A 27584-nucleotide genomic window follows, 5' to 3' on the forward strand; every position below is an offset into this window, starting at 1 on the left:
GTAAAAAGGTTTGATGTCAAAGTTCGAAATTGTCACAGTCCAAAACAAAATCAAACAAAACCACAAATTCAACCTTTCTGCGTCATTTTGTTGTAACATAACTAACTGTTCCTCTCCAGGTGTCCCCCATGTGTGTCCCATCAATGGCTATTAGGAGTCAGACCTATCCTACATGTGTGATGTCATTTCTTACTTTCCAATCACTCCCTGACCCTTAAAAACTAAAAGATGTGACATAACTATTTTCTGATCAGCAAGGTGCTCCAAAGTCTGAACAGATACACTTCTTAATTCTACTTTATTTATGTATTTATCAGGAACAAGGCACATTTAATAGCTTAATAGTGATATACTATAAATGTACCACAAAGGGCTAGTCTTTGTGTAGTCCCTGCACAGATTAATGTTAATATACAAACAAAAATAAATGTAAGTTTTTTAAAAAGACCAAAGCTGGTATAGGTTTATTCATATACAAAAATCTGAATAAGTGACAACTACACAAAGCATTATGACAAATTTTTGAGCTTTAATTTGTTGATTTTAAGAGGTTACATAGTAGTAAACATACTTGTTATACATGTGAAATTTGATGAAATCATCCACTTGAGCGAAATTTGCATTTCAAATTTCACCTTAATCCCCTCAGACTTCCTTAGAAAATAAAAAGCTCACACCCTGCCATTTGAGTCTCCACAGCACAGTGGGGAGCAAGCTCACACATCCTCATCATAACCATCATTGTCCACAGTCCACAGCAGCACAAACTTCACTCTTCTTCACTCAGTCTGAAATACTTTAAATAGTTGTTAGTCTGGGGTTAGTCCCCCTGTGACAGGCTAACCGATGAGAGTTCACATCTAGCAACACAGTAGCTTGTAACTGGCTTGGTGAAAACAGTCAATCATTTGCTGCTCTCATGGAGTCTGCAAAAACATCTCCGAACCTTGATGAGTTTTTTGTGGAGCTTTTTAGTTTTATTGTTACTTTAAGAATGTTCAACATGGAAGGAAATGAAAGAGTACATTATTCCTTCCTCATTTAAACCAAGTAACACAAGTATACTTCAAGTAGAGTATGGAGTATGCATATTTTACATCCCAGCCAGGTCATCTTGTAATGCCAAGCAGGGGAAATACATCTAAATGCCCGTGAAAACATGAGATACAAAAAAGTAAAATGCTAACAAAGAAATGCTACAATAACATAATAAATCAAACTAAATGTAGAAAACATTACATCAAAAACAAATGTAAATGTTAAAGAAAGAGAAAATTGAAACAGAAAATATATCTGCCTCTCCAATAGAAAATTGTTAGTGCATCATTATAAAATGTTAATTTTAACTACATAGAGCATGTAGCAACATACAACTGCATGAAAGAAATCAATCAGTTTATTATTTTTACTATAGCACTGAAACATATTCGCATCTGATCTAAAACCACATTGACATGAAGCTCCAAAATAGATCAAGAAAACTATATCAATGCTACTAATGTTGAGGTGTACAGGGATAGCTAGCACTGATCTGAATGTATGTACTTGCAGAAGTATTTATTAAATACTGTCCATGAGTCCAACAGTGACAGAATTTCACTGTCACAGTTGTTTTGGATCCTCTTTGTCCAAAAGCAAACTGTTCAAGGCAAAGCCATATATATATATATTAGATAAGGTAAATATTACTTTAGTATTGTAATATTGGATTATTTCTACATTTAATCCAATGTTTTTGATATATGGCTTTGGTTCCAGGGCAGCTCTCTAAGCTCTCTAATCTATTGCTGCTACCTGGCAGAGTGACTACTAGATAAAAATGCAAAGACCCACAGATGATGTGTTTCAGGTACAGGCAGCTGGAGGGGGTGGGAGAAAAAAGTTCACACCTGGACACAAATATCTGTGAATGTGGTTTACAAGAACCTTAAACCCCTTAAAACCAAAGATTAGTACCAGTGTCATTTAGAGTTATAGCTTATTTACTATTGACTGTATGTAATTTCTTTTCTTGCAATCATTTACTAATGACTGCCATGTTATTTTAAATTTCATTTTTAAACACTGAAATCATGTTTATGGCAAAAGAAGCCTGCATGATTGGCACAACCAAAAATACAAAACAAAGGTATTATCCTTTGAACATGAAGGCATTTGCTAGATAAGATAAAGAAAGTGCTTTTTAATGTTGTTTTTCCATGGAGTCAATATCTATTCAGCTACTTTTCAATCCAGCTTTTTGTACGTTCAGAGGCTCTTAGGCCTTACTGTTAAGGTCACAATACTTGCATAATACCACCTTAAACAAGGCTGCACATGTTTAAGAAAAGTGAAAAAAACTACTCTTCGTTGCAACAAACAAAATGCTTTCATTACATTAATTGTTGATCCTGTATCATGGTAGAGTATGGAGGTGTTTTGGAGGAATTATAGTGTGTACACACAAGACAGAAGAGGAAGATTTGGAGCACAGTACCAGTAAAGATTTGAAAGTCATTGAAGGGAGTAGCCACCTATCTACAACTCCCAGTCAAAATCCTGTCTCAAAATGACACAATGGGCAAGATTCTATCAGATCAAATATCAAACCAAGCTTAACATGAACAATACCAGGTCTGACTCATCCCTCCTACTTAGACATTCTTTTTTAATCCTGTGCTGATTCTCATCTGTGGTTTCTTCGTCCTGTCTCCACTATAACAGGTCAGGGAGATGGCTGTAGACCGAGTCCAGCAGCGTCTGGCTGGCCTCCTGACTCTTGACTCCAGCAATTTCAAACAGCCTATCCAGTTTGTCCTCAGCGGCTGGGATCTCCTCGATAACATGTAGCTCCTCTGGGTTCAGGATGTGCAGCATGTCATCAAAGATGGGCTGCAGGTCGCAGGGGTCCAGACGCACTTGCCGGAGCACAGTGTCTTTCTTCTCTGGAAGGGAAACAGAGAAGAGAAACAGTTATTGTAATTATCTTAAATCTGCTCTAATCAATATCTTTACATTAACAATGGATCAAATGACTGTGTAATGTGAAAAGAGTTGCTTGTAGTGATGAACTCACATATAAATGTGTAGCTCTGTAGCTCCCCTCAGCTCTACAGAGTAGTAGTGTCTTTCAGATCATTGCTTTGGTTTTCTAGCCCATAACTTCATTGTTTTGGTTCACTCTCACAACTCACATCAACATCTTTTTCAGACACAGCAGGCAGCTGCTTTCATCAAGAAAGCTCTAATAAACCCACTGGATGCTACCTTACTAATATCCAAGCAGCAGCAGACAGAAAAAAGTTAGCAACTCGTTGGTTAACAAAGTGGAGCATTTAGTACTATTGTGTACAAAGTGCATATTCATTGTTTGTAGTTTAGGAAGAACTAGTAACATTCATAAACAATAATAATCTTAATAGACAATCCCAGTCAACTGTCACAGATACACAATCTTCAAATCTATGGGTGTTTGTATGTTCGTTTCTGGGACATTCCAAAATGTTGAAGAAAATATGGCCATGGACTTCCAGACAGTTTTCAATTAACATGAATGCTAATGCCCGTTTGGAAAAAAATGCAGGGCATGTAGGGATTGAGTCTCCAGTGGATGGTAAAGAATTATTTTTTTTAAGTTACTTTTGGGATAATAAAACCTATTAAAATAATCTCTTTTAGTTAAGTTAGACAGGCTTTGTATGTCATGTGTTTAACTTACATGTCATAAAAGCAGTACAGGTCACTTGATATGCTGAAAGTTTCCTTACTGACACCTGTAGCATTTAAAACATACCTGTTGCCTGAAAAAATGGTTGCCAAAGATAAGAAATAGAAAAGCTAAAGCTGCATTAAGCAAGACGTCCTCCTAGCTGAGGATGCAACAGAGAAGACTGTTCACTCAATGAGACTCTACCGTGGTAGATGGCATTTATGCTATTGATGGCATAGCATAGAATCTCTGTTCATGGGAAAAAAAGATCACATCTTGATCTTGAAAGTTGGACTCACATATCCAAAAGATTACACATTTTTTCCTGTGTTTTAGTTCCCTCAAGTATATAACATAGGTAGACCTGGTTGGTAAACATGGTAATACTGTGTTAGTCTACTGATGCTACATTATGAGCTATCTGGCTTTATAAATCAGATAGTTGGAGTCAGTGGCCTTTTTTCTGCCAGGTGGGGGCAACATATACAAAATTGACACTTAAATATTGCTCCAACATAAAACATTTTGTATCTCGAAATGAGTATGATATACATTAACAAACTAACAGACACAATGCAAATACGAATGATGTTTGAGTTAATATAGTTAAAAAGTTTTAACCAAAAGTTTTTGTGTTTTGTTGAGGGTCCTCTATGAATGAAATTATCTTTTGATATTTTCAGTGAGTTTGATAGCATTAACTCACATTGATACAGCAGTACTTTTTGAACACTGGGCTAGCAACTGTCACTCCACGCTAACAGTAGAGGGACATTAAGGATGTTTCACACTCCTATCTCACATCTAGGACACACTGCCTACCTCACCTGCACGTGAAGCTACTGAACTGCTGCGGCTCGCAGGTGTATGTGTCCACATTGAAAGCGTTGCTGCTCTGGTGCTGTTACTGCCAGCCCTATCTTTCTACATTGAGTTGCCTTTGATAATGGCCATCACTAAAAATAATCATCAATCGGTAATGAGCGGTCTGAAAAGTGAATATTTGTAAACAGAATGTCTTCACATGATTTTTGCTTACCCTCGTTCAGAGAAAGAGAGAGAGAGAGCACACACTGGAAAATAGTGCCCTTCACCTAATGTTCTGTTAACTTAACTTATTGACATAATATAATTATAGCCTACACTGGGTTACTGCTTTGACTATACTGTATAGTACATATGTAGCCTTCAGTTTCTCCTTTAATAACATGCAATTGCTAAAGTGATTTAAACAGATAATATTTATATTTTTTCATGTGTGTGACATATTCAGAGATAGCCTGGACACTGAAATTATAGTGAAAGGTGTGAATTATAGGCCTAACCAAAAAAAAGGCAGGGCTGTCTGTTTTGATCCTGTTTGGTTGATCTGTAGACACACCTGTAAAACATCTAGAAATAACTGTGATTTCTTAGAATTAATTTTATATGAACTTAGAAAAGGCAACATATATTGTTGGAAAACTGCTTTTAGCTTCTGGGCTGCACTTTGAGAATCCAAAACCAAAAACACTAACAATGTTGTCATTGAATGGTCCAGTGTTCGCAGGTCCAGTGAAATTGAAGTTCAATTTTCTGTGTTTTTAACTTGTGCTCCTTATTGTTCTATTATCTGTTTCTTTTTGTGTTTTATATTTTAAAATATGCATTATTTCACTTTATTGCTGCTGTTTATTTAAAACATGATTCAGTGCAACTTAGCTAACCACTCCCATTATATAAAACTGGCCTTTTGCATATGTCACTGTTTAATGGAACACATTTAAAATCAATTTCAGCCACTGACAAAAGATGTAGGATGCCAGAATATTTGCTTGCAAATGAAGACTACCTAGCTGAAAATCACTCAGCCATGGATACAGAGTACAGGTTCGGTCCTTCAGCAGGGCAATGAGGCCCTCCTAATTTGGCTTCTCACCTTTGGTAATGAAGGAGCCGTTCCTGCTTAGGGCGGAGTCTTTGCTGGAGGTGGAGTCACAGCGCAGCAGAGGCTCAGATTCGTCAGGAAAGAAGCCTTTGGTGCGGTCTATCGGCGACTGCTCCACACATACACCACTGGCCCCACCAATGCTACCACCACTGTTGCTTCCACTGTTGCTGCCACTGCTGCTGCTGCCACTGCCGTGGCTGGGAGACTCCTGTGCCTTTTGGATGGGACTGAGGTTTTGGCTTACATTCACTGATGTCATCAACTGGTTAATGTCAAACTGTAGATGGAAATGGAAAGATGAAAGGAATTGAGAGTGAGGAAAGGTAGAGCAAGAAGATGAGGGGGGGGAGCAAGAATGGGAGAAAAACATGAGTGTATGACGAACCAGTGCTCAAACACTCCGAAACATAGGTTGGTATTTGCTGCTCACAGAGCACATGTGCTTCTGTCCCACACCTATGAAACACTGAATAAAACATCTTTGTACTTTATCTCTTGTTCTCTAAACTCTATTCCCCTCATTCTTTCTTTCCATTCTCACATAATCCTTCTTTTACTCTTTCTCTGTCCCTCTTTTCTCTTTCTTCCTCTCCTAACCACTCCTGTACCACATTTCTTTCTGTCAGGATGCTCATGTTGAGGTATGTCTCAGAGACAGTCTGTTGTGAACATGAACACATATATAGAAACATATAAAGAAACATTCAAAAGTCACATAGAGCTAAATGCCAACACAGGAGGAAGCTGAAGAAATAACTTTCATTTCTGAAAGCAGACAGTGTAGCAGAGAAGATTCAGAGCTCAGCATGGGTCTGCACAGACAGCATGAGCATCACATGTTTATACGGACCACCTATTTTTAGTAATATCACATTGTTGGGATCACCCCATGTGTGAGCCACACCTACACATGTATGCATGTATTCACAAACATCCAGAGACACGTGTTAGATCAAGTCTCCCCCTTTGTCTCTAACTCTGTCTGTTCAAATCTGGTGGTTGAGCCCACTATCTTTTCTTCTCAGGTGCTTGTTGTTGTAGCTGTAGTTATAAACAAATGTAACAAATGTTTGTTAATTAAGGTTAATAAATTGTGTTTTACTTTAAGCAGTCGTTGTTTGTGATCATTTGTGCATATTTCCTGTAATAACAGCTATATTGTGACAGTAAGAGCATGGATTCAACCCTTCATTGTTCACTCCCAGATATCGAAACTTATAAGTGAATACCCATTTGAGCCTGTATTCATAGTTGGGTTATTGGTCCTTGATACCAGGGTGGTGCCCTAGAATGATTAATTCCTTAGTAATAATTTTATGAATATTATTAATTGTCCTTGATAATATCATTAATAATTATCACTGATAATTATTAATAATTTGCTAATAACAAACCTGCTCCTACCAGTGAAAACATCTCTGGTACCCTGTGTGAGGCTATCCAAATACCAGCTTTATTGCAATATTTAGCAATTTTGCATTATATATTGCAATAATTTGAGAATTATGATTTTTTTTCCAAAAATTAATTTCCCAAAAATCTGAGTTAATTTTTCTTCTAATTTGTCAAGCATGTTTGCAGTTGTTGTCTGTGGATTCCTTCAGTGTGTACTAATGTTTATTAGTTTATTGTTTAAAAAATAGCTTTGGCATGATATCTTAATGCCTAGATCCTAACGCACTCTAACAGTTAATTACTCACAGAGAGGCTGAGCTGTTGTTGAGTTTCACACAAGGGACATAAAGTGCTTCGACCCGGGTAGTCGAGGTTCAAACATTTATGATTATCTTCGGGAGGTCGAGCGTTGCCTTCTTGATCTACCTCATATTTCAGCAAGTGAGAAGCTTAAGCTTGTCTGGAAGAGGAGGAGCGTTTCATGTCTTCATGGAAACACTCCCGCCTGGGACCCAAGACCACTTCTCGACATTCTCTCAGGCCCCTTCCGCAGGTGTTGCTTGTACACTGATCAATTATCCGCCACCTTATCATGCAAAAGAAGCATGAACCTCCAAAAAAATTACTGGTGCACCAGCTCTGGAGGAGTAAAACACCTTCAAGTCCTTGTTCCTGCACAAACACCACGAGTGTGTGATACGACGACGAAGAAAGCGACACCAGAGTCCTGGGCATCCAAGCACCGGAGAACGCAGACCTAGCGCTTGAAGGCAATGAAAAAGCCACTTCGCTGGCAGGGTGGGTGAAAGAACGGAACCCCAAGCAGGAAGGTAAGAATAAGGTCCAAAACCAACCCAAAGGAAAAGGTCGGAAGCAGGAAATGGAACATCTAATCAAGAGATGCCTAATGGGGCAGTGCGGCCACTTGGAGTGCCCACTCGCTCACCTGCACTGCCTGACCCTTCACAGGAGCCCGACATCAGTCCCTGTCAGCATGACTAAGCTGGGCGCCCTTCCCTCCCACCGCCAATGTTTACTTTGTAGGTTGAGGAAGAGGTTCAGGGGAGCCCAGGGCACTCCCTGAGACTGCCACACCTAATGCCCCACCCCCTCCTTTCATGACCTCCTTCGGCGAACTAGTCTGAAATGGCAATGTCTGATGCATATACACCTCATTAGTGGTAGGGGGTTGCGTCAGCGCCCTCGCTCTACTTGACTCCAGTTCCGAATGTCTTCCAGCACTTTTGATGAGGATGCTAGAGTGATGCTCTCCCTTGGGAAACCACTACAGATTTGCAATCTAAGCATCACCATCTACATGCAGAATAAGTCACACATCACCAAAAGCGCTTGGGTTGACATCACCTTCCATAAAATGACTCTTGCACTCCATCTACATTTGTATCATTGATTCAGCAACGCTGCTCATTGGTCAACTGGCCCTGCTTATTTACATTTTAACATTTGGGCTGAGGTCAACAATGTGAAGCCGTTTGGTCCTGACGTCAGTCTGCTAGTCCCAGATGTACAAGTCACCTTCATCACTGATTCTCATGCCTCTTCCAAAGGCTGACTCTGGCTCTGATCCTTTTATGCCACCCGAAAAACCCACAGCTGGCGTAGGCTGGCAGTCAAAACTCTTTCCATGATCACAGGTGTTTACTTTGCATTTGAGAATGCCGCTGACAGCCAAGATCTGTACCAGCAGGATCCTCTTCCAGCCCTCATGCAGTGAAGTCACTGACTCTGTTCTACTGAATCACCACAAACTCCTTTTAAGGCAATTTGGGGTAAGCACCCTTTCTGTACAGTTTAGGAGAAAGCAGGTTGTGCACTTTGTGAATGTAGTCCCTCAACTCCAACCCCATTTCTTCATGGGAGCAAATCTTGTTGTCAGACTCGACACCCAGCTGGGCGCAATCCACCAGGTTTTGTAGTCCCAGGTGCCAAAAAATATCCACTGACCGTTGAACCAGAACACATGCTATCTAGGCAGACCATTCACCAGGTGTGCTGAATTACCAGTGAAGTTGATGTGACTATTCCTCCACGAACAGCTGGGTTCCCCATCTACCTCTCGATCCTTAAGGGACAGAAAATACCTGGTTCTCAGGTGCCCTTTTTCTGGGAGCGCAACCTGACAGTCTGTGGCATGTCCCTGCTAGAGCTGAGCAATCGTTCAACCTACTTACTGGTTCAGAATCTGACATCTGATTTAGGTGACAGCGTGGCAGCCACTAAGGATGCTAGTCGACTGCTCTTTACAAGACTTCCCTAGCCAGAGACAACTTGGACGTTGTCCTCTTCACATTCCCGACCAAAATGATCACCATTGTCCATCACAAGTTGCTCCAGAATGAAGCGATCTGCAGTGCTGCACAGGGCACCAAGGGTGACATGGTCGTATATGCCCTCATGACTCAGCCAGGAGACACAACCTCAGGTACCCCAGTTTTGAGTATGACCTGGATCAACATCTTGCAAAAGCAGATGCTCAAATGACGGAGGACCAGAGAGACATGCTTCAGAAGTTATTCTGCAACTTCCAGCCGATCTTCTTGCAGGACTTCCATGACTACAGGGTGAACAACCTCAACACTGTGTGCATTGCCACTGGCCAAAAAGCGGAACCAACATTTGTGTGCTATAACAAAATCCCGTTGGCTGCCAATAAGTCAATCCAAGAGATCCTAGATGAGCTGCTGAAGAAGAAGATCATTAAGGAATGCAACTCGACCTACAACCAATCTGCCTGGTGTTAAAATTAACCAGGAAATGGCATCTCACAATTGACTACTGCTCACTGAACACAGGTCCCACTTTCTCGCTGGACCATGATCTGTATGGATCAAGAACTGACCAGGGAGTAAGGGGCCCGTTTATTCTCAAATTTGGATGATGCCGACCCAGCTGACCAGTAGAAGCGGGTCTTCTCTTTTGACAATGACAGTACACCTGGATGGCAACGACAGCAATTGTTCAACATCTTAATCCACAAAGTGATGAGTGATGACAAGTCTCAAGCCAAGGCTCAAGTTTGAGACTTGGCAAGTCTCAAGCCAATTCTATAACCAATGGTTTCTGGACCATGAGGGTCGACCCAGCTGACCAGTACAAGCTGGCCTTCTCTTTTGACAACCGCCAGTACGCCTGGAGCTGATCATCACCTTAATCCACAAAGTGATGGGCGATGCCGCTACCGTGGAAGACTTCCTTCTGAGGAATCGAATCTTAGAGCACTTGACCGAGATCTGGCACGTTCTCAAACAGTTCTCTGCCGTAGGGCCAAGCTGGCACTCACAAAGGGTCAATTGTGTCACAACAAGGCCTAGACCAGGGGTGGGCAAACTTTTTGGCTCAGGGGCCACATAGACTTTTAAAATTTGACAGACGAGCTGGGCCAGCAACAGATGCATGCATATCAAACATAAACATAAAAAAGGCATTACAGTGTTAATACTTACATTCACTTTTAGTGGGAACAGTGTTGTTGATCATCCTTTTTTGCCAATGCATCAAAGTCTGGTGTTGGTTTTGTTGTGGCAATTCTCAGAACAGATCTGAGGTGTTCATCACTCAACTGGGATCTGTGGGGTGCTTTGTTGGTGTTCATCACACTAAAAGTCTGTTCACACACATATGTAGAGCCCAACAACACCAGCATCCTCTGTGCCAACTTCTGGATGTTTGGAAATTTGGCTACGCTTAATTAAGCATAAAACTCATCCAGTTTAAGAGAGTTGAACTTCTCCTTTAAGACGGTGTCATATTGGAGAGTTCCAACTGCAACTCCTGTGGCGCCGTTTCAGGGTCTTGTGTGAAGGGACGTGACACCAGCTGAAGTGACTTGTCAATTTTTCCAAAATCAGAGAACCGACGCCAGAATTCTCCATGCAGGTCGTCCAGTGATTTCCTGTAATTTTTCACATGTCGAGGGGCCTCTTTCAGCTTAGCCAGTGTGGGGAGATGAGCGAATGACTTCTTTGACATTTGCTTTGAGAATAAAGCTAGCTTGGTTTTGAAGGCTCTGACGTTTGTGTACATTTTATGCACAAACTGGTCTTTCCCTTGCATTTTCACATTCAGCTCATTCAATGTGTGTTAGTAAAAGCTAAATCACAAAGCCAATCTGTGTCACTCAGCTCAGGAAAATCGTCAGCTTCCTCAAGTAGCTCCAAAAATTAGGTAATCTCCTGTTTGAGCTCCCACACTCGTTGACATACTTTCCCCAAACTTAACCAGCGGACATTGGAGTGGTAAAGCAAGTCCTGGTGATCAGCATCAGTTTCTTCAAGAAAATTAATAAACTGATGATGCTGATGATAAACTGATGTTGCTCGAATAAAGCTAACGAGTTTTACAACTGGCTTCACTACGTGGTCAAGCTGCAATACGGATTTACACAGTGCTTCCTGGTGGATCATGCAGTGTAAGACAATTACCTCCTGCTCAGGGTTGTCCTCTTTCACCCTCTCCTGGATTCTTTTGAGCACCTGACGTTTTTTCCTGTCAGATTTGGCGATCCATTTGTGGTAACGTTGGCGAGCGTACTCCAAGGTAGCTAGTGCCTCTTGATGACCCCCGACACGCTGTCATACAAGTCCTCTCCCCGCGTTTCCCCTTTTAGGGATTCCATGGCCAAAAACTCCTCCGTATTCTAAAAATTGTCATTAATCCCTCTGATAGAAATTAAAAGCTGAGTGGTGTCCTTTATGTCATTACTTTCATCCAGTGCCAAGGAATATAATGTAAATGAGTCCACTTTTTTGTTTAGCTTGCTAGCTAAATCTTTGTCCATTAGCTCAACATGGCGAGTCACTGTCCTGCGTGATAAGCTATTTTTTTCAAATTTGTTCTTTCTTTCAGGACACAAGATACCTGCTGTCTCTACCATGCCCTCTTTGAGAAACTCCCCTTCGGAGAAAGGTTTGCTGGTCTTAGCTAATTTGAATGCCAGCAAATAACTTGCCTTCATGCTTGATTCTTGGATGGCAGTTTGTCGGATAAAGGTGTTTGGCTGACCCTGCAAACTAGCTGCCAACCTCTGAGCGGTAGCCGTCTGTTCTTGCGTTGACTGGTTTTTAGCATAATTAGCATGCTTGGTGGAAAAGTGACGGCTGATGTTGTATTCCTTTAAAACCGGAGTGGTTTCTTGGCAAATAAAACATACAGCCTTTGACTGGACTTCAGTGAAAAAGTATTTAGTTTTCCATTCCTTATTAAACACTCGAGACTCACTGTCGACTTTTCTTTTCTTTGACCCACTCATAGTTGTGGATGGGTTCAGAGCATTAGCAGAGTAATAACAGAGAGTAGCCCGGGCTCCACAAAATCAAGTCAATGTATCACTGTGCCTAATGTGTCTAATACGTGGAGCTAGCCAGGCCCCTCACAGAGTTCCTTTGCAAACACAAGTGGGGAGAGTGGGGAGAGCCCCAAAAACAGATATTCCGTCAAATGAAAGAGAAACTTTGCTCCACACCCTGTCTGGCCTATGCAGACAAGGACAGAGATTTTCACCTCGAGGCAAGTTTCTCGTCCAACTGCCTCAGTGCCACCCTGGCACAGAAATAAAACACAGACAAGCGGGTCGTCACCTACGCAAGCCGACCCCTGAGATGAAGTTCTCCAACTGCAAGAGCACCCTTCTTGCCACCGTCTGGGCTGTGGAACACATTTGTAGAAACACTGGGGTCCAGAAGGTAATAGCTGAGACTTGTCACCAACCTGTTACCTTCCTGAACTGCCAGCAGTTGAGGAAAGGAGAGGTATCTAATTGTCTCCAGGATAATGGTGTTGCAAGGATACAACATTGAAGTCAAGTATGCCCAGAACCACAAATGGCCTTGGGCCAGGGGCAAGGCCTTCTGTCGCTTCCTTCCAACCATCATTATTATGATGAGAAACTTCCAAAGGTCTATGTGGACAGCTGTTCATTCCACCATGAAAGTAAGCTCAAGGCTGGAGTTGGTACTGTTTGGGTTGACCGCAACGTTGTCAAGCCAAACCACTACATACAAGGCCCCACGATGGGTCAATATATGGAGATTACTGCAGTACTCATCACACTACAAAAACCCGCCAAACTGGCTGTGGCGGCTTGTTGCTTTATCTCCCATTTTCCCACAAGGAAGGAAAAACGGTATGAGAAATGCAAGGAACAACACTTGGAACTTTTTCCTGCTTGCAACCAACTGTGGTAGTCTGAATGATGACTGTACTGGAAGAAGGTCAAGGGTCGTTCTCAAACCTCCAATAAGGAGAGAAGCCGACTGCCTAGCCAAGCTAGGTGCAAAACAGAGTATGCCCTGGGAGTTCCGAAAAGATTGCTTCTGATCATAGGGGGGTGATGTTAGCCCACGCTCATGACTCCCTGTTGGAGGCCACGGGGGTTATATAGCCATTCTCCAAACTCTCCGGCAAATTTCATTTCTGGCCATTAATGGCCCGCCATACTAGGTTTTACGTCCAGGGATACCTGATCAGCTGCCAGTTTCAGCTGTCCCGACCGCTGGATCACTTAAGGGAAGGAAAGGTCACATTTCCATGGTCCCATCTCAAGGTTGACTGGATCGGACCGTTCCTCAAGTCCTCATGAAGTAAAAAGTACCTCCTCACCGTTAACTGTTTGTTTACCAAGTGGGTTGAGTGCCGGCAACACGGCTGTCATGACTGCAGTCCTTCTGCTGAACCATGTGTTCAGTCGCTGGGGACTACCCCTCTCCATCAATTTGGAGGCACCCATTTCACCTCCAGTCCAGCATCACGTCTGCCCTATATGACATCCTGGGAATGGAAGTCAAATTCTGCCTCTCACATCATCCCCAATGATCTGGATAGGTCAAACCTGCCAACTACACCATTGTTCACATGCTCAAAAAGTATGTCAGCAGCAATGGCAAAGATTGGGATGTGAAGCTTCCTCTGATGCTGATGGCCATCAGGTCCACCCTGCAGCACTCCATGGGAGAAACACCCTTTGAGATGATGATTGGAGGAGAAATGACCCTCCTGCTGCACCTCTTGTACTTACCCAAGGATGTGAGTGTTGCAACTGCTTATATGGTGCACCAATACGTGACAGACTTGCGTGACCATCTTCGGGTCACGTTTGCATAGGCCCACTCTGGTACAACCATAGGGATAGCTGCATGCCTCAAACTCACTCTCAACATGTAATAACTCCCAACACCCTTTACCTGTTTCCGGTAGCAATCAAAATTTGGTTTGTTCAGGATGATACTGTCATGGATTCTCTGCATTCTCGTCAGCCTTCAGGTCTCTATTCTCCATTAGCCTCTCAGCCACCAACTCTGTCAGCCTCAGCACACTCCAAAACACATGAGTGAACTCGATGACGAAATGCTAGATATCCAGCTTTATTGTTTGTAAACTGTAATACTATTGCTGTGAAGAGTGGATCAATGTGTCCCGTGATTGCTGTAAATATTGAAGAGTATTTACATGTTTGCTGCTTGTTTTGATTGCACTTAGTGTGTTAGAGTTGATTTGTGTTCTTCCAAGTTGTGGGCTGCTTGTGTTGATCTCACTGCGTGTAAGGCCAATGAGCTGCAATTTTACCGGGTTAAAAGACAAACGCTAGTTCGCCTGCCTAGTTTACCTGCTAGGTCAGGCCTGATGAATGCCAGTTCGCCTGCGGTGCTACTGTGTGGTAAAATAGGATGGTGGTGGCTAGGATATTCTTTGATTTGCATGCTTCTATCTATCCATCCTTTTTAATAACCCACACCTACACACATCAGCACACATTCACAAACACCACTGGTGCACAGATAATGTGGTAGCGGAAACCAGTTTGCCTCGATGTCATGTTCTTGCCAGAGACACGTTGGATCATGTCTCCCCCTTTGTCTCTCACTCTATCAGTTCAAATCTGGTGGTTGAGCCCGCCATATTTCCCTCTCTTTCTCTCTCTCCTTATTTACACACACACACCCATTCACACACTCCCACACATCACATGTACAAAATGTCTACTGGTTTCCCTTAGTTGTCATGGTTGCTTTTGTTGTAGCTGTAATTGTATACCAGATATTTGCTAATTAAGGGTAATATTGATTATCTATTAATATTGCTATTGTTAATAAATTCTGTTGTACTTTAAGCAGTCATTTGTGATTATTTGTGCATACTTCCTGTGGTAACAGCTGGATTGTGGCAGTCAGTGCTTGGATTCAACCCTTCACTGTTTACTGACACTTACAAATGAACACCCATTTGAGACTGTATTCATAATTTGGTTATTGATCCCTGCCATGCTTCTATTTCTGCATTTGTCCATTTCTGCTTACAGTTGTACCTTTCTCTCCCTCCAACTTCAACTTTACCACTGTCCCTTACTTTCTCTTCCATATTTGCCTCCTTCTTCATCCCCAATCCTTGCTTTCTCTGTGATCACATTTCTCCCTCATATCTTCACCCTCTCCTTTTCCCTCTTTTAAGTGTCACCTTTTTCCTCCCTCAGTCCCATTTTGTCTAAGTTTCTCTCCCTCTCTCTTCATCTTCCTCTGTCTCTCCTTCTTCTCTCCTTCCTCTGTCATTGCAACATCCCTTCTCCCCTCCTCAACCTCTCTCTCTCTCTCTCTCTCTCTCTTTGATGTGGTAATGCACCTGTGGTTTGAACCAGTAGTGACTGGTTTGGGGATGAGGTCATGAGAGCATGTCTTGTTTTTTACAACATGAACCCACTCAGGCTTACATGTCGAAGCAGCAGAGGGGTCATTTAACTACCCACACACACTTGAAATGAAAAACAGAGCTGTGGGGAAAATTAAACCAAACAACAAACAAATAAAGGCAGGGAAATTCAAATAGACTGAAGACTTTTCTTTTGTAGGAAATAAGGAAATCAATTTTTATGTAGTCGAGGTTTCAATCTTTTCTGATGGATTACTGTACAGTTCAGTATCCGGCTTGATGAATGAACTCCAGCAGGACATGACAGAAAGTGGTGCCATTCTCTTTCTCTTTTGTTTCCTTTCTCTATCCCATAATGTCTGGGTCACTGGGCTGCACATGACACAAACAAAAAAAAAAAACATTTTCTCAGCAACGTCTTGTTACATATTCATCCAGTTTAGAACATTCACCTGCCCAGTATAACACCAGTCTTAGCAACTGGAGACCATGACCGCATCCTATTTATATCCTATAAAGGGCTCATTTCCATTTTGGGCACAATAAACCAGAAAAAACTGTTTAAAAATTAAAGAACACAGTTGAATGATGAGAGTATATATGTAATACTGCTCATGGGCCCTCTAAAAAGCAAGACTCAGGGCAGACTGGTAGCTCACCTACCATACCATTAAGGCTGAATCCCTACCACAGCAAGTCGAGCCCAGGCCCTTTACTGCATGTCATCCCCTGTCTATCCCCTCCTTTCCTGTCTCTCTCAACTAACTGTCAAATAAAGGCAAAAATGCCATAAAAATTATACTAAAAAAATAAAGCAAGACTCAGCTCAGCCAGTAGATTCACATTCTCCTGCTGACAGAAGTTAAGTAATTTTTTAAGTATCTTTTCAGTTTCATGCACATTCAAGCCTTGGAAGTGCTCCAACCACCAGTCTATGCAGAAAATTAGCATGACTTTTATATCTCGATGGTCAAAGCAGCTCCAGCTATTTTGCAGCTTAATAACCTTTGATTTGTTGTTTTGTTGTCTTGATTGATGTAATTAAATGTGAAACAGTGGACTATTTGCATGATGTACAGGCAGTATACACTAAATTACCCTGCAGTGAAAAACATTATCAGCTCACTGCTATTTGAGAAGCCCTGTTCCTTTACTCAAGCACTGCCCACCCAGATAGAGCACTTTGCGTATGTCTGCCACTCTGTCTGAAAGTGCCTACCACATGGAATCTGATTTCTTTATGCTGGCAGCCTTGAACAGCTCAGAGCTGAGCTGCTGAGGATAGACCTGGAGTACAGGGTCACTACGAGGAAGAATAGTACTGCTGTTCTAGAAAGCTCTCAAGCTAATGTGTGTGTGTGAGAGAGAAAAGGAACAGGCTAAGTTGCTGACTACTCCTGTCAGCACAGCACAAGGGCCTGCTGGGGACAGGGGCTTAGACACAAACACACACACACTGGGCACACAACTCAGCATTTATATGTACACACACATACAGACTCAGCCAGCTACCCTCTCTCGCAGAGTTGGCAGATTGCTGCAGTATGAAGGGCAAAGGGGACAGAACCCCACACTGGGGATACTTTGATTAATTAGATAAAAAATGTTACAGCAAAAAATCTCACTCAACTGTAATAACTTCCTAAACAGATGAGCTATTAACTTAGATGCAGCTTAGATAGGAACCTAGCCCAATCCCACTGTTAGAAATTCTCTGATGTCGTGGTGCATTCAGCCTTTACCCCTCTGTGACATTTAAAGTATATCTTCAATGGATAAGCCTGCTCCCAGACTGCATTAAAGCATACTTAATGTCAAATACACTCACAAACATGCAGATAATCTCCCTGAAATACCTTTAAAAGAACTAGTGCAGTTTCTGGGAATTTTTGGCCTTTTCCCCACAAAATAATGGATGTGGTTTCATTTTATTATCTGATGGGGCTTCTCATGGAAGCGACTCAGAGACGTCTCATGGGACCTGAATCATAAACACCCAATTAGGGTAGAAATTGCATTTGATTATGCATCATTGTGGCAGGAAGGGTCAGATGAGGGAGGGAAGGGAAAAAGGGAAAGATTACTACTGTATGTTATAGGTTTTTGTTCATTCACTTTGCAGGGAAGAAGTAGATGGTGTGAGTGTGTGTGTGTGTGTGTGTATGTGTGAGTGTGTGTGTCTGTCGGGGTCTGATTTAGGTTACTTTTGGGGACAAATTTCAATATAAAAACGAGTCAAATGGGGACAACTTGTGCAAATAGTGGAAAAAAATCCGTGTGCCCAACTGGGAAAAAGTTGTCTGTCAAAACAGTCTCAAAATCATCTCCAGGTAGGCCCTATACAGTCAGTAATCGTAATCTACAAATCTCACAGAAGAAATAATCTGAGGAAATTAGCATTTAATATAATAAAGAATTTATTGCCACAGAGTAAATCGGTCAGATTCAACTATGTCTTCCTGACTCATCTTCCCCTTTACATCTATGTTTTAAGCAATGCAAGCAGCATAGCTCTAGGTATGTCAATAACTGCTGGGATATTTGATTGTTATTTTACCTCGGTAAACGCCAGGTCTGGACATCTAAATGCATTGAGTATTTTGAGTTTCCGAGTGTTGACTGTTTTCAGACCACAAGAAAGCAGGGCACCACAAACAAGATATGGGGGTATAGAGTGAAAGTAAAACAATATGCTTTATCATCCGCCCAAAAACATGAAGCTGTAGGCTAAAACACTTATGTAATCGAGAACTGTTTTTACTTAACTTTGATAATTCTGTTATGAATCATGTGTATTATTTTCACAGTCAATAAACAAAACTCTACCAACTCATCTTTATGTTGTACTAAGAAAGTAGCAGATATAAGAAATAACCTAGAGATGATGAAAGTATTTTAATCAAAATGCAAATGTATTAACACCTACAGGCATTAAAAGTTGCAGAACTTAACCGAACTGCAGCAGTGAGCCTCTCCAAAGTCTTCAGACAGTAGCAATTTGGAATAATATCCACAGGCTAACAGGCTAACTGAGTCTACTGTCTGACTTGGTTACATTAACAAATCTAGCGAGATGGGAAACTCCAAAGCGTTCTCTTCAGCCTTCTTCGGCATACGGGCTGCAGTTCAGCATGAATGGAAAGGGCATGAGAGCTGGTGTCAGCAGCAGTCAAGTTCAGTCAAGTATACAGGTTTGTATGTAGGTAGTACAGAATGGTCTCAGAAGCGACCGCATACAGCTACGGTAAACCCTGAGGGGAAAACATGTCATTCAGTTACCTACCACACTGCTCAAAGCTAACTATGTCACTCACTTATTGGTTTTTGAAACATTATTTAAGGTTTTAATGCTTTAATATATATGGCTGGCATTTAGTTTTGTTTTATATAAAAGCCGACTGTGCAGAAGAAGGTGAAAGCTTTTCTAATGACGGACTTTGGAGTGCCAGTATACAGCTGTTTGCTGCAGGGAGTACATACCAGTGTAAACATGATTTGTATAGAACTCATAAGAGTATCGGTAGAAAATATTTTCATTTTTCGCCAGCGCTAACGACATTGTCAGCTGATCAGTAGATCTGTCAGTCTACCACGTTGGTCGAGACTGAAATATCTCAACGACTATTTGATGGATAGCCATGAAATTCGGTACAGACATCCACTTTCCCAAGAGGATGAATCCTACTGACCTTGGTGATCCTCTGACATTTCTTCTAGCACCAGCAGAAAGACAAATATCTCACTATCAACTAGATGTATTGTTACAAAATTTGGTGCGCACATTTTATGTCCTCCTCAGGATAAATTGTAATAACTTCTGTGAGCCCTTATTTTTTCATCTGAATACCAAATATATGCTAAAATAATGATATTCCCATCAGCCTCAGCTGTATTTTCTGTTTTTTTTTTTTTTTTAATTATCATGTTAGCATGCATGCTAACATGTAAACTAAGATGAACACAGTAAACATTATACCTGCTAAATATCAGCATGTTAGTCAGCATTGTGAGCATGGTAGCATGCTGACATTAGCATTTAGCTCAAAGCACCTCTGGGCTACAGCCCTACAGAGCTAAGACTAAGAGTCTACATCATGGGCTGCAGACTCTTAGTATTGTTTTTCTAAATTCACTACGTATTCTAACAAGGCAATGTGTTACATTGGTCTGCAAAGAATTTTTTTTTTTTTTTTTTTTGTATTATGCTCACAATGGACCATCAACACAGTATATGCATACTCCTCCGGGCTGACAAAGCTTAAGCTTTGTAAGCTTCTTTAAACTTTAGGATGTCCATTGTCAGTTAGGGTTTAACCTGTCAAGTTTATATAACTTCTTTCAGTTCAGTGAATGCTGAGAAATGCTACAGTGTCCCTTGACCTTTAACAAATAAACCCATTCAGAAAACAAAAGATTGATAAGGGGTCATTAGATCATTGTCATTCATTGTATTTTAGGCATGATATGCTGCTATTCTGTTGCAACTTAAAGGACAGTACACGTTTTATACATCTTTTTTTAACAGATTTGGCCCTCATTTCTGTCAGTTATGACGCCTTTGTACTCTCAAACTAAATTGCTGAGATCTGGGAATATGGCAGCATTGCTACAACAGTCCAATTGGGAAAGAAACGAGCTGTTGGACAATCAGAAAGGTTGCAAACAAGCCAACAGTTTGGCCAGATTATTTGAACTACTTTATTTGGAGGTATGAATGAAAGCAAAAGCACGTGAAATATCATTAACAGTCCCTTATTGTTTAGGAAAATCTTGTGTGCACAACTATGGTAAATTCGATAGGTCAAAATTAAACCAGAACGTCTGTCTGCTTACTGTAAAGGATGTTTCGGTCAAAATATTTTGGGTCAAAATTCTACCATTCACTTTCTTCCTCTTGAAAATAAGTTTGGCCACCCATGGGATTTGTGTAAAACCAATCATTTGGTTAGCCAGACTCTACTCAGATCTGATCATCTAATTGCTTGCTTGCTCCATTAGACTTCCTTTCATTGATGCCTTCCCAGATTTCAGCAGTTATCTCGTGGAGTACAATTTTATCGTTACCTACAAGAATGATGGCCAAAATAAAACCCAGTAATAAACAGGAATTATTATTCAATCTGTCTCAGCAGGAAAAGCACATCAACCCAGACTACCCTTCGATAAATAGAATTTCTGTCTGTAGTATTTCAATCAGAAAGATATCACAACCATCTTCCTCAGGGGTTACCCACACTTAGCTACACAAACTCATACCATACTCAGGAACAGACAGCTTTCAGCTGTTGGTCTTGGGCGATCGTCAAAGTCCAATAAGCTGGGCACTTCTTGTTCCAAAACAGAGTGAAATTAAGTTTTTAGAGCCAGAATTCTTAGCGCTTGGCCAAGTAATTGTTCAGTCATCGGTATTGATCAACAATCCCATGGAAAGACTACAGCTGTATTTTTTGTGACTCTGTGCTCTGAACCAGAAAGAATATGAGACACCTTTCAAATAAAAGATACATAACATGGTTTCTAACCATTCATCACAGACAGGTAAAATACTGGGTCAACAGTTGAAACTTGTACTCTTGGGAGTTAAAACTCTGGATGGAGGACACAGTACTCTCAATTCGTAATTTAGGCAACAGTGTTCTTGCTAAAGTGCACACATGTTATCCTCACTGTGATGTACCAAATATTTACAATAAAATGTATACTGTATATACAGTATAACGAGCCAAAAGTACACAGAGGATGTAAGCTAACATTGTACAATAATGCATTAAATTAAACCTCACCTTCAATAAAACTAATTTGGCAGCAACAAATATTAGCAAATAATTATACCTCATGTTTAAAAAGCTACAGAGACATCAGTGTCACAAATATATATTACCAAAGAGCTTGTTGACATATGATAGACCTCCTTTGAATGCTCATGAACACTGACCAGCTGATAATGTCCAGAACTGACCCTTTAGCCCCTGAGAGGACCAGCTAGTCTTGTCCCACTTGCCCTCAAATAACCAAAAATTGTGAGTTTGGCTGTTTAGGTTGATGCAAAAAGTATGCTAGAATTCTTGTATATCATACAAGTCCACTTCCCAAGCATCCTCAATATACAGTAATTGGTGAAATAAGAACACTTCCTGGGATTTAGACCTTATTTGAATGCAGAATTTAAATCAGAGCAGGGGCCATGACTGATGTCCACAAAAACAAGTACAGAAAAGAACACAGACTCTGCAGATCTAAGGTCTGCTACTGCAGACCAATTATCCAGGAAACTGTAGGCTTAACATGATAATTTGCTTTTTAAGTGCTTGCTGCAGTGTTAGTAACCAAACATGGCCGACAGCAGGCACAATCATGTGCATCTTTATATGATTTCTTTATTTGGTTTCCTTTTGAAAAGTTAAGCCTGCAACTTCCTCTGTACATTTGTTCAAGGTAGAGAGCTTACAAAGCTTAGAATTTCATAATAACTAAGAGTTTACATCGGTAATTCCAATGTAGCCTTATAGTTACAATAGTAATTTATGATCCCTGCTTTATACCATAGTCTCACCAGAAAATATATGAAGTGAAGTCTGCAAGTTAGTTTAGGCAGTCAACTCAAGTTCGCAAAAACTTCACCTCCACCCTCAGCATCTACCTGTAGGCTCTGAGTCTACATTCACAAGGGGGAAGTTATCGTTACTCCCCAATCCCTGCTGTGTTCATTTAGTGCTTCAATGTGGGGAGTGATGATGTCAGCGACTAAACACCATATATCAACATTGACAACATTAAGTACATTCACATAATTCATTCCATGTCAGTTGGTGACTGAAATATTGGTCATGAGACGGGCAGTGCTGACCTATTCACACCCACAACAAAAAACATTTATCCCAAGCTGCTTCTGTGAATTTTTTTACCCTCTTGAGCCTTTTTCTGACCTTTACATAATTTTGCAGACATCCTGGACTCTGTTTTGTGTCCAGAGTCCAAAATCACCGTCTTTCCCCTTTGCAGATTTTTTCTGTTTTACACTCTTCCCTTAGGAAGGTATCTCCATCTACTGCAGTCTGACATGATGTATTCATTAGCCTTACACGAGTATTATCGAAATGAAACAGAATGGCTGCCCTTTAATCACTTATTTGTACATACTGATGCCCAGGGCCAGGTAAAGCAGTGTCTCTGTTAAACAGTCATTTAATAAACGAATAAAGCATATATTTTTTGACAATACTGAATTTCACTGGAATGTTACGAGTTATGTCATTTGTAGATGGAAAATGAGATTTGTTAGTGTGCTGTTAATGATTAAGAATATGTATTTATTTAAAGTACAAAATAAAACTTTGACTTTTTTGTCACACACAATACATATACATTATTGAGGATATTGTATGTGCATCAGGTTATCAATTTTGGCAATTAGAAATAATTATATTAAGTAATAGGATTTAATATATATTAAATCCGCCATGGGGCACTGCCCTCAAAAAGGAAAAGGATAGCCAATTCACCTATTCAGTCTCAAAATCTACTATCAAATTGGAACTCTCATTAATAACTTAACTGCAACCAAATTTACCACATAAATAGCTAGTACAGGTTGAAGGGTTAGAGTTCTGCAGAGCAGAGGTTGGCAACATTCACTCTTGTGCACTATTAAAGAGAAAAACAGGTATATTCAAAAGCATTTATTTATCAAATAACAAAAGTGAAAACACAGTAACTAATCTAATGAATGATACTATATACAGGTGTGGCAGTGTGTGTGCGCGTATGTATGTGTGGGTACAGGAAAGCAAACAACACAAAATGGCTGATTCAAAATGGCAGTGTGAAAGGTAAACAGAGGAAACTACAAACAAAATGACACAAGATGTCCACTGGGACCACATGGCTGCTGTGTTTTCCTTCTTTGAGGCCAATCTGTGTAGGTTACAGGTGTCCGGTTAAGAAAGAGGTTAGTTAGTCACATGCAAGACCTATTAGTTGCCTGATGCACTACAGATACTTGGGTGAAATATACTAATCAACCTAGTGGTTTGGCTTTTTAATAACCAAACCCTGAACAGACATAATAAAACTCAGTGATTGATTAACCAAATCAATACATATACATTGACAAAGTTAAACAGTTCTCTGTCTAGCCATGCTATGTTATGCTATGCTATGCTAGGCCCAGTTAACTTTACCAAGTCCAGAGAGGGAGAAAGTTCCTTCTGGCATGCTGCTTTGTTAAATCCAATGAACTGCAGTTGTGTCGGCTATGTGGCTGTGTTGCTGAAGAGATAACTGGTTGCTCCTTTGTTCTCTTTACAGAGTTAGCTGCTTGGCGCTAACTCTGCTTTGTTCACTATCGGTCACTCTTAGGCAGGCTCTTGCAACGCTGCCGTTGACAGACAGTTCAGTCCAGCAGTCTGCTATGAGCAGGCCTGCAGAGTAGAGAGCCATGAAGCGCTGTTGCTGCCCCTACTGGAGCAGTGAAGAGAACGGAGAGAAAGGCAAGGGAGCATGGGAGTTTTGTTTACCTTGTGATGTCATGGCTACTAGGCCAGGGTCTAGGCTAGGTGGGTTTCATGCCCAGGTGTGAAAAGGTAAAGAATCCTGGGAAATTGAATTCAATGCCCCTCCTTCATCTTTGGAACAAATGAATATGCGATCTCACTCACCATTTTGAGTGGGCTGAGGCCCTACAATATGTTAGTACCACTTTTGTTTACTGAGTAAACATTGTGCTTACATCTCTATAAAGATCAGTATTACAAGATTCAAGATTCAATTTAATTATCATTATGCAACACAAAATTGTATAACAAAATTGCAGATGTAGTCCCTTTATGCTACTCAGAAAAAAAGGTTAAGTATTCAAGTCATAAAAATAAAACTATTTTGTGGCAGAGTGCGGAGAATAAATTCATTAGTATCACAGCCTGAGGAAAGAAACTGCTCCAAAGTCTGGTGTTATGGCAGGGGATACTTCTTGTACCGTTTGCCAGATGGCAGCAGGGTGAACAGGCTGTGGCTGGGGTGGGTATTATAGTATCCTTTTGGCTCTGTGCAGGCACCTCACCTCACCAATATTACTGATGCTGGGTGTACAACATGAACAGGAGGTGGCTGACCACACACCCTTGGGGGGCTCAAGTGTTGAGCACTAGACTGGAGGAGGTGTTACTGCCATTCCAAATTTTCAAGGGTCTATTTATTAAGAAGTCCAATATCCAATTGCATAGTGTGGTATTAAAGCCCACATTGACCAGTTTCATAGGGGGAGAGTGCTGAGCTGAAATCAACAAGCAGCAAACTGATCTAGGTGTTGTTTTTTTCAAGCAGTGTGAAGACTGGGTGGAGATGTAACCCTCTGTTGATCTGTTGGGTTAGATTGCAAACTGGAGAGGCTCCAGGACGGCTGGGATGTTGTCTTTGATGTACTGGAAAACTAGCTTCTCAATGCACTTCGTCAGAATGTGTATTATCTGGGCAGATAATATGGTCAACATCTTAACACTAAAACTGGACATCTGGTAAACACTGTCCATCCACTTTGACTGCTTTTGAGAACTAAGCATCATTATGTAAACACAGAGTGAGCCTGAGTCTTATTTCAGCCATTTTATTTTCCTGCAACCAGACATTAGCGAGAAGTAGGTACAGGAATAGCCTTAGGTCCAAGCTGATTTAGCTTAACTTTTATCCCTGCTCTCTTCCCTCTCTTTCTTGGTCGATCGCACCACTTGCAGTGACATTGGGTCCAACTGCTCTGGCTGGCTGGTCTGAGGATACCGAGGGCTGAAATGGTCTGAAGCTTTGCCGCACATAATCCAATCCCTTAACTTCCTTTTCTGATGTTGATAAGTGTATTTTTGTTATAACTTATCATAAGTAATATGAACTTCAGTAATAAAGAGGAAGAAATAGCAAATTAAAACAAAAATGTACCGAAATTTGAGGGAGCTATTGACCGCTAGCGTAGCATGCTCACTCCTATTCCAGGTCATATTTTTGATGTGTTTGTCTGCCTAGCAAATTCACCCCCTCAAAGGATGCTTTAGCTCACATTGAAAAGGAAGAGAAATTAGAGTTAACAGAAAGGGAATCACTTCCCTTTCTGTTCTGCTTCTTCTGTCTGGTTTCAACCTCTGCAGCTGAGATATAAATAGAAACATCCATCAGACAGCTGACGCTCAGTTGTTCCAATGGGAATCGATACTGTGACAATTTTTTCTTCCACTGTCTGTTTAAAGCTCAGTGTCATATATTGTGCTTATGTAACTGACGTATTGACACCCATTTCACAGCAGGTCAATGTTACTCAGTTATGGGAACATAAGTGGCTCACATTGACTTGCTGTGAAATGAGTTGAGAACAAACAGTACAGTGACCCTGACTTTTTAAAGTTCAATATACTGTATGTCTTGCACACAACCTTGTTTTTGTCTTTCACTCCCTCTTTTTTTTTGTTTAACTGCCTTGTCTTTCACTGTAGCTGTGGTCAGATGTCCTCATTCTGTTCCTATTTTGATTTTATTTCCATATATGCCTTCAGGTTTAGCCTTTAGTGAAGCTTCCCTAAAGAGTGAGGGCAGGTATGAAAGCTCTTCATTTTGACCCGGTACTTGGCTCTACATAGTTAATATGATCTTCTTGTTTCAATCTGCAACATAAAATATGTCTGCAAGACAACACATTTTCACTTCCAGCTCACCACATACGGACACTTGGTCAGGACCCCTTGGTGTCACTTTTTAACGCACTGTCTACCCCTTCAGCATCATTTTTATCACTGAGGCAAATTTTCAGATATTTCATTTTGATCTACATATAGGGATGGGGTATCGAGGTCTGGTCTTTTATTGCTACCAGAACTGTTATACTACCTCCTGCTTCAATTGGTACTGCTGTTGGTATTTCAATGTCATTGAATCGTCATTGACAGTTTTCAGTTAAATGAATTCCTTCCAAGACCTATATGTTCACTATCATGGTTATATTTGCATTATGTGGACTGTAGTTATAGCGGACAGGTGGAATGCTCTGAAGAGTGTCTGGAGGATTGTCTGGAAGAGTGGGCAAACTTTAGAAAAGAAAAAGAAAAAAAGCTCATGCTGTGTGTATGACATTTGTTGTGTGTAATGAATTCAGTGCTGGCAAATGTATATGGGAATATGCAATACTGTATATTTGCAGCATTTTGGATTTTCTGATCAAGGTGGCTTGCTGCTCCTGCGCTTGGTGCAGTTTGTCCCCTCCCTTTGGGCTTGAGCTAGCAAGCAGCTCCAATGCCCAGAATGATGCAGTGAGTCAATTGTGAGTCAAGGTAATGGTCATTATCAGATACAACACCTTCATAGGTATAAGTTTACAAAGTAACATCACCAGTTTAAACAAATGTTTAAATGGTGACTTTAACATTGGGTTCATTGGTCTTCCTGCTCTCAAAATCAAGCAGCTCTGCTCTTAAATGTATTCTATGCTATACATGTTCAAATCCTTCCTTAAGTCTGTTGTGTTCCCTGTTTTTGAATCAGCTAATTGAGTGCATATAATATAATTTCTTTATGGACTTGCCTTTCTGCACAAGGGCATTGTCATGTTGAAACATGGGAAACACATACCACACAAACCATGACAAACAGCCCCAGATCCCAAGTACTAAAAATGGTGTGTAGAGGAGTGTCCATATTTTGGTCTGATCTGTCACTCTTAAGTTGTTTCAACAGAACTGCTCCCACTTCCTGTGGTCCCTTTAACAATTTGACTTCTCCATAAGATCAAAATACCTTCCCCCTCAAAAACAGTTTTAGTATCTATCCATGATTGATGCAATGAGACTGAAAGAAAAACGATTGCTGGAGATCATCTGCTGATTATTAACCTGTGATGAACAAGACTGTACAAGTACACAAGACTCTAACTCTGCAGCA

The 27584-nt window shown here is 40.9% G+C and overlaps 1 protein-coding gene across 1 annotated transcript in view; it reads right to left on the reverse strand.

The window, feature by feature from the left end:
* Positions 1-530: 530 nt before the first annotated feature.
* The window catches only part of tnfrsf21 (tumor necrosis factor receptor superfamily, member 21), a 60517-nt gene continuing 33463 nt past the window's right edge, over positions 531-27584 (reverse strand). Inside the window, exons 5-6 of the mRNA XM_040125295.1 lie at positions 5607-5895; positions 531-2924 (exon numbers count right to left, since the gene is read on the reverse strand). Of these exons, the coding sequence (XP_039981229.1) occupies positions 2695-2924; positions 5607-5895 (519 nt within the window). The 3' untranslated portion in view covers positions 531-2694. The remainder of the gene's footprint in view (positions 2925-5606; positions 5896-27584) is intronic.

Source organism: Xiphias gladius, chromosome 4, assembly GCF_016859285.1.
Source record: "Xiphias gladius isolate SHS-SW01 ecotype Sanya breed wild chromosome 4, ASM1685928v1, whole genome shotgun sequence".
In the NCBI taxonomy this organism is placed as follows: domain Eukaryota; kingdom Metazoa; phylum Chordata; class Actinopteri; order Istiophoriformes; family Xiphiidae; genus Xiphias; species Xiphias gladius.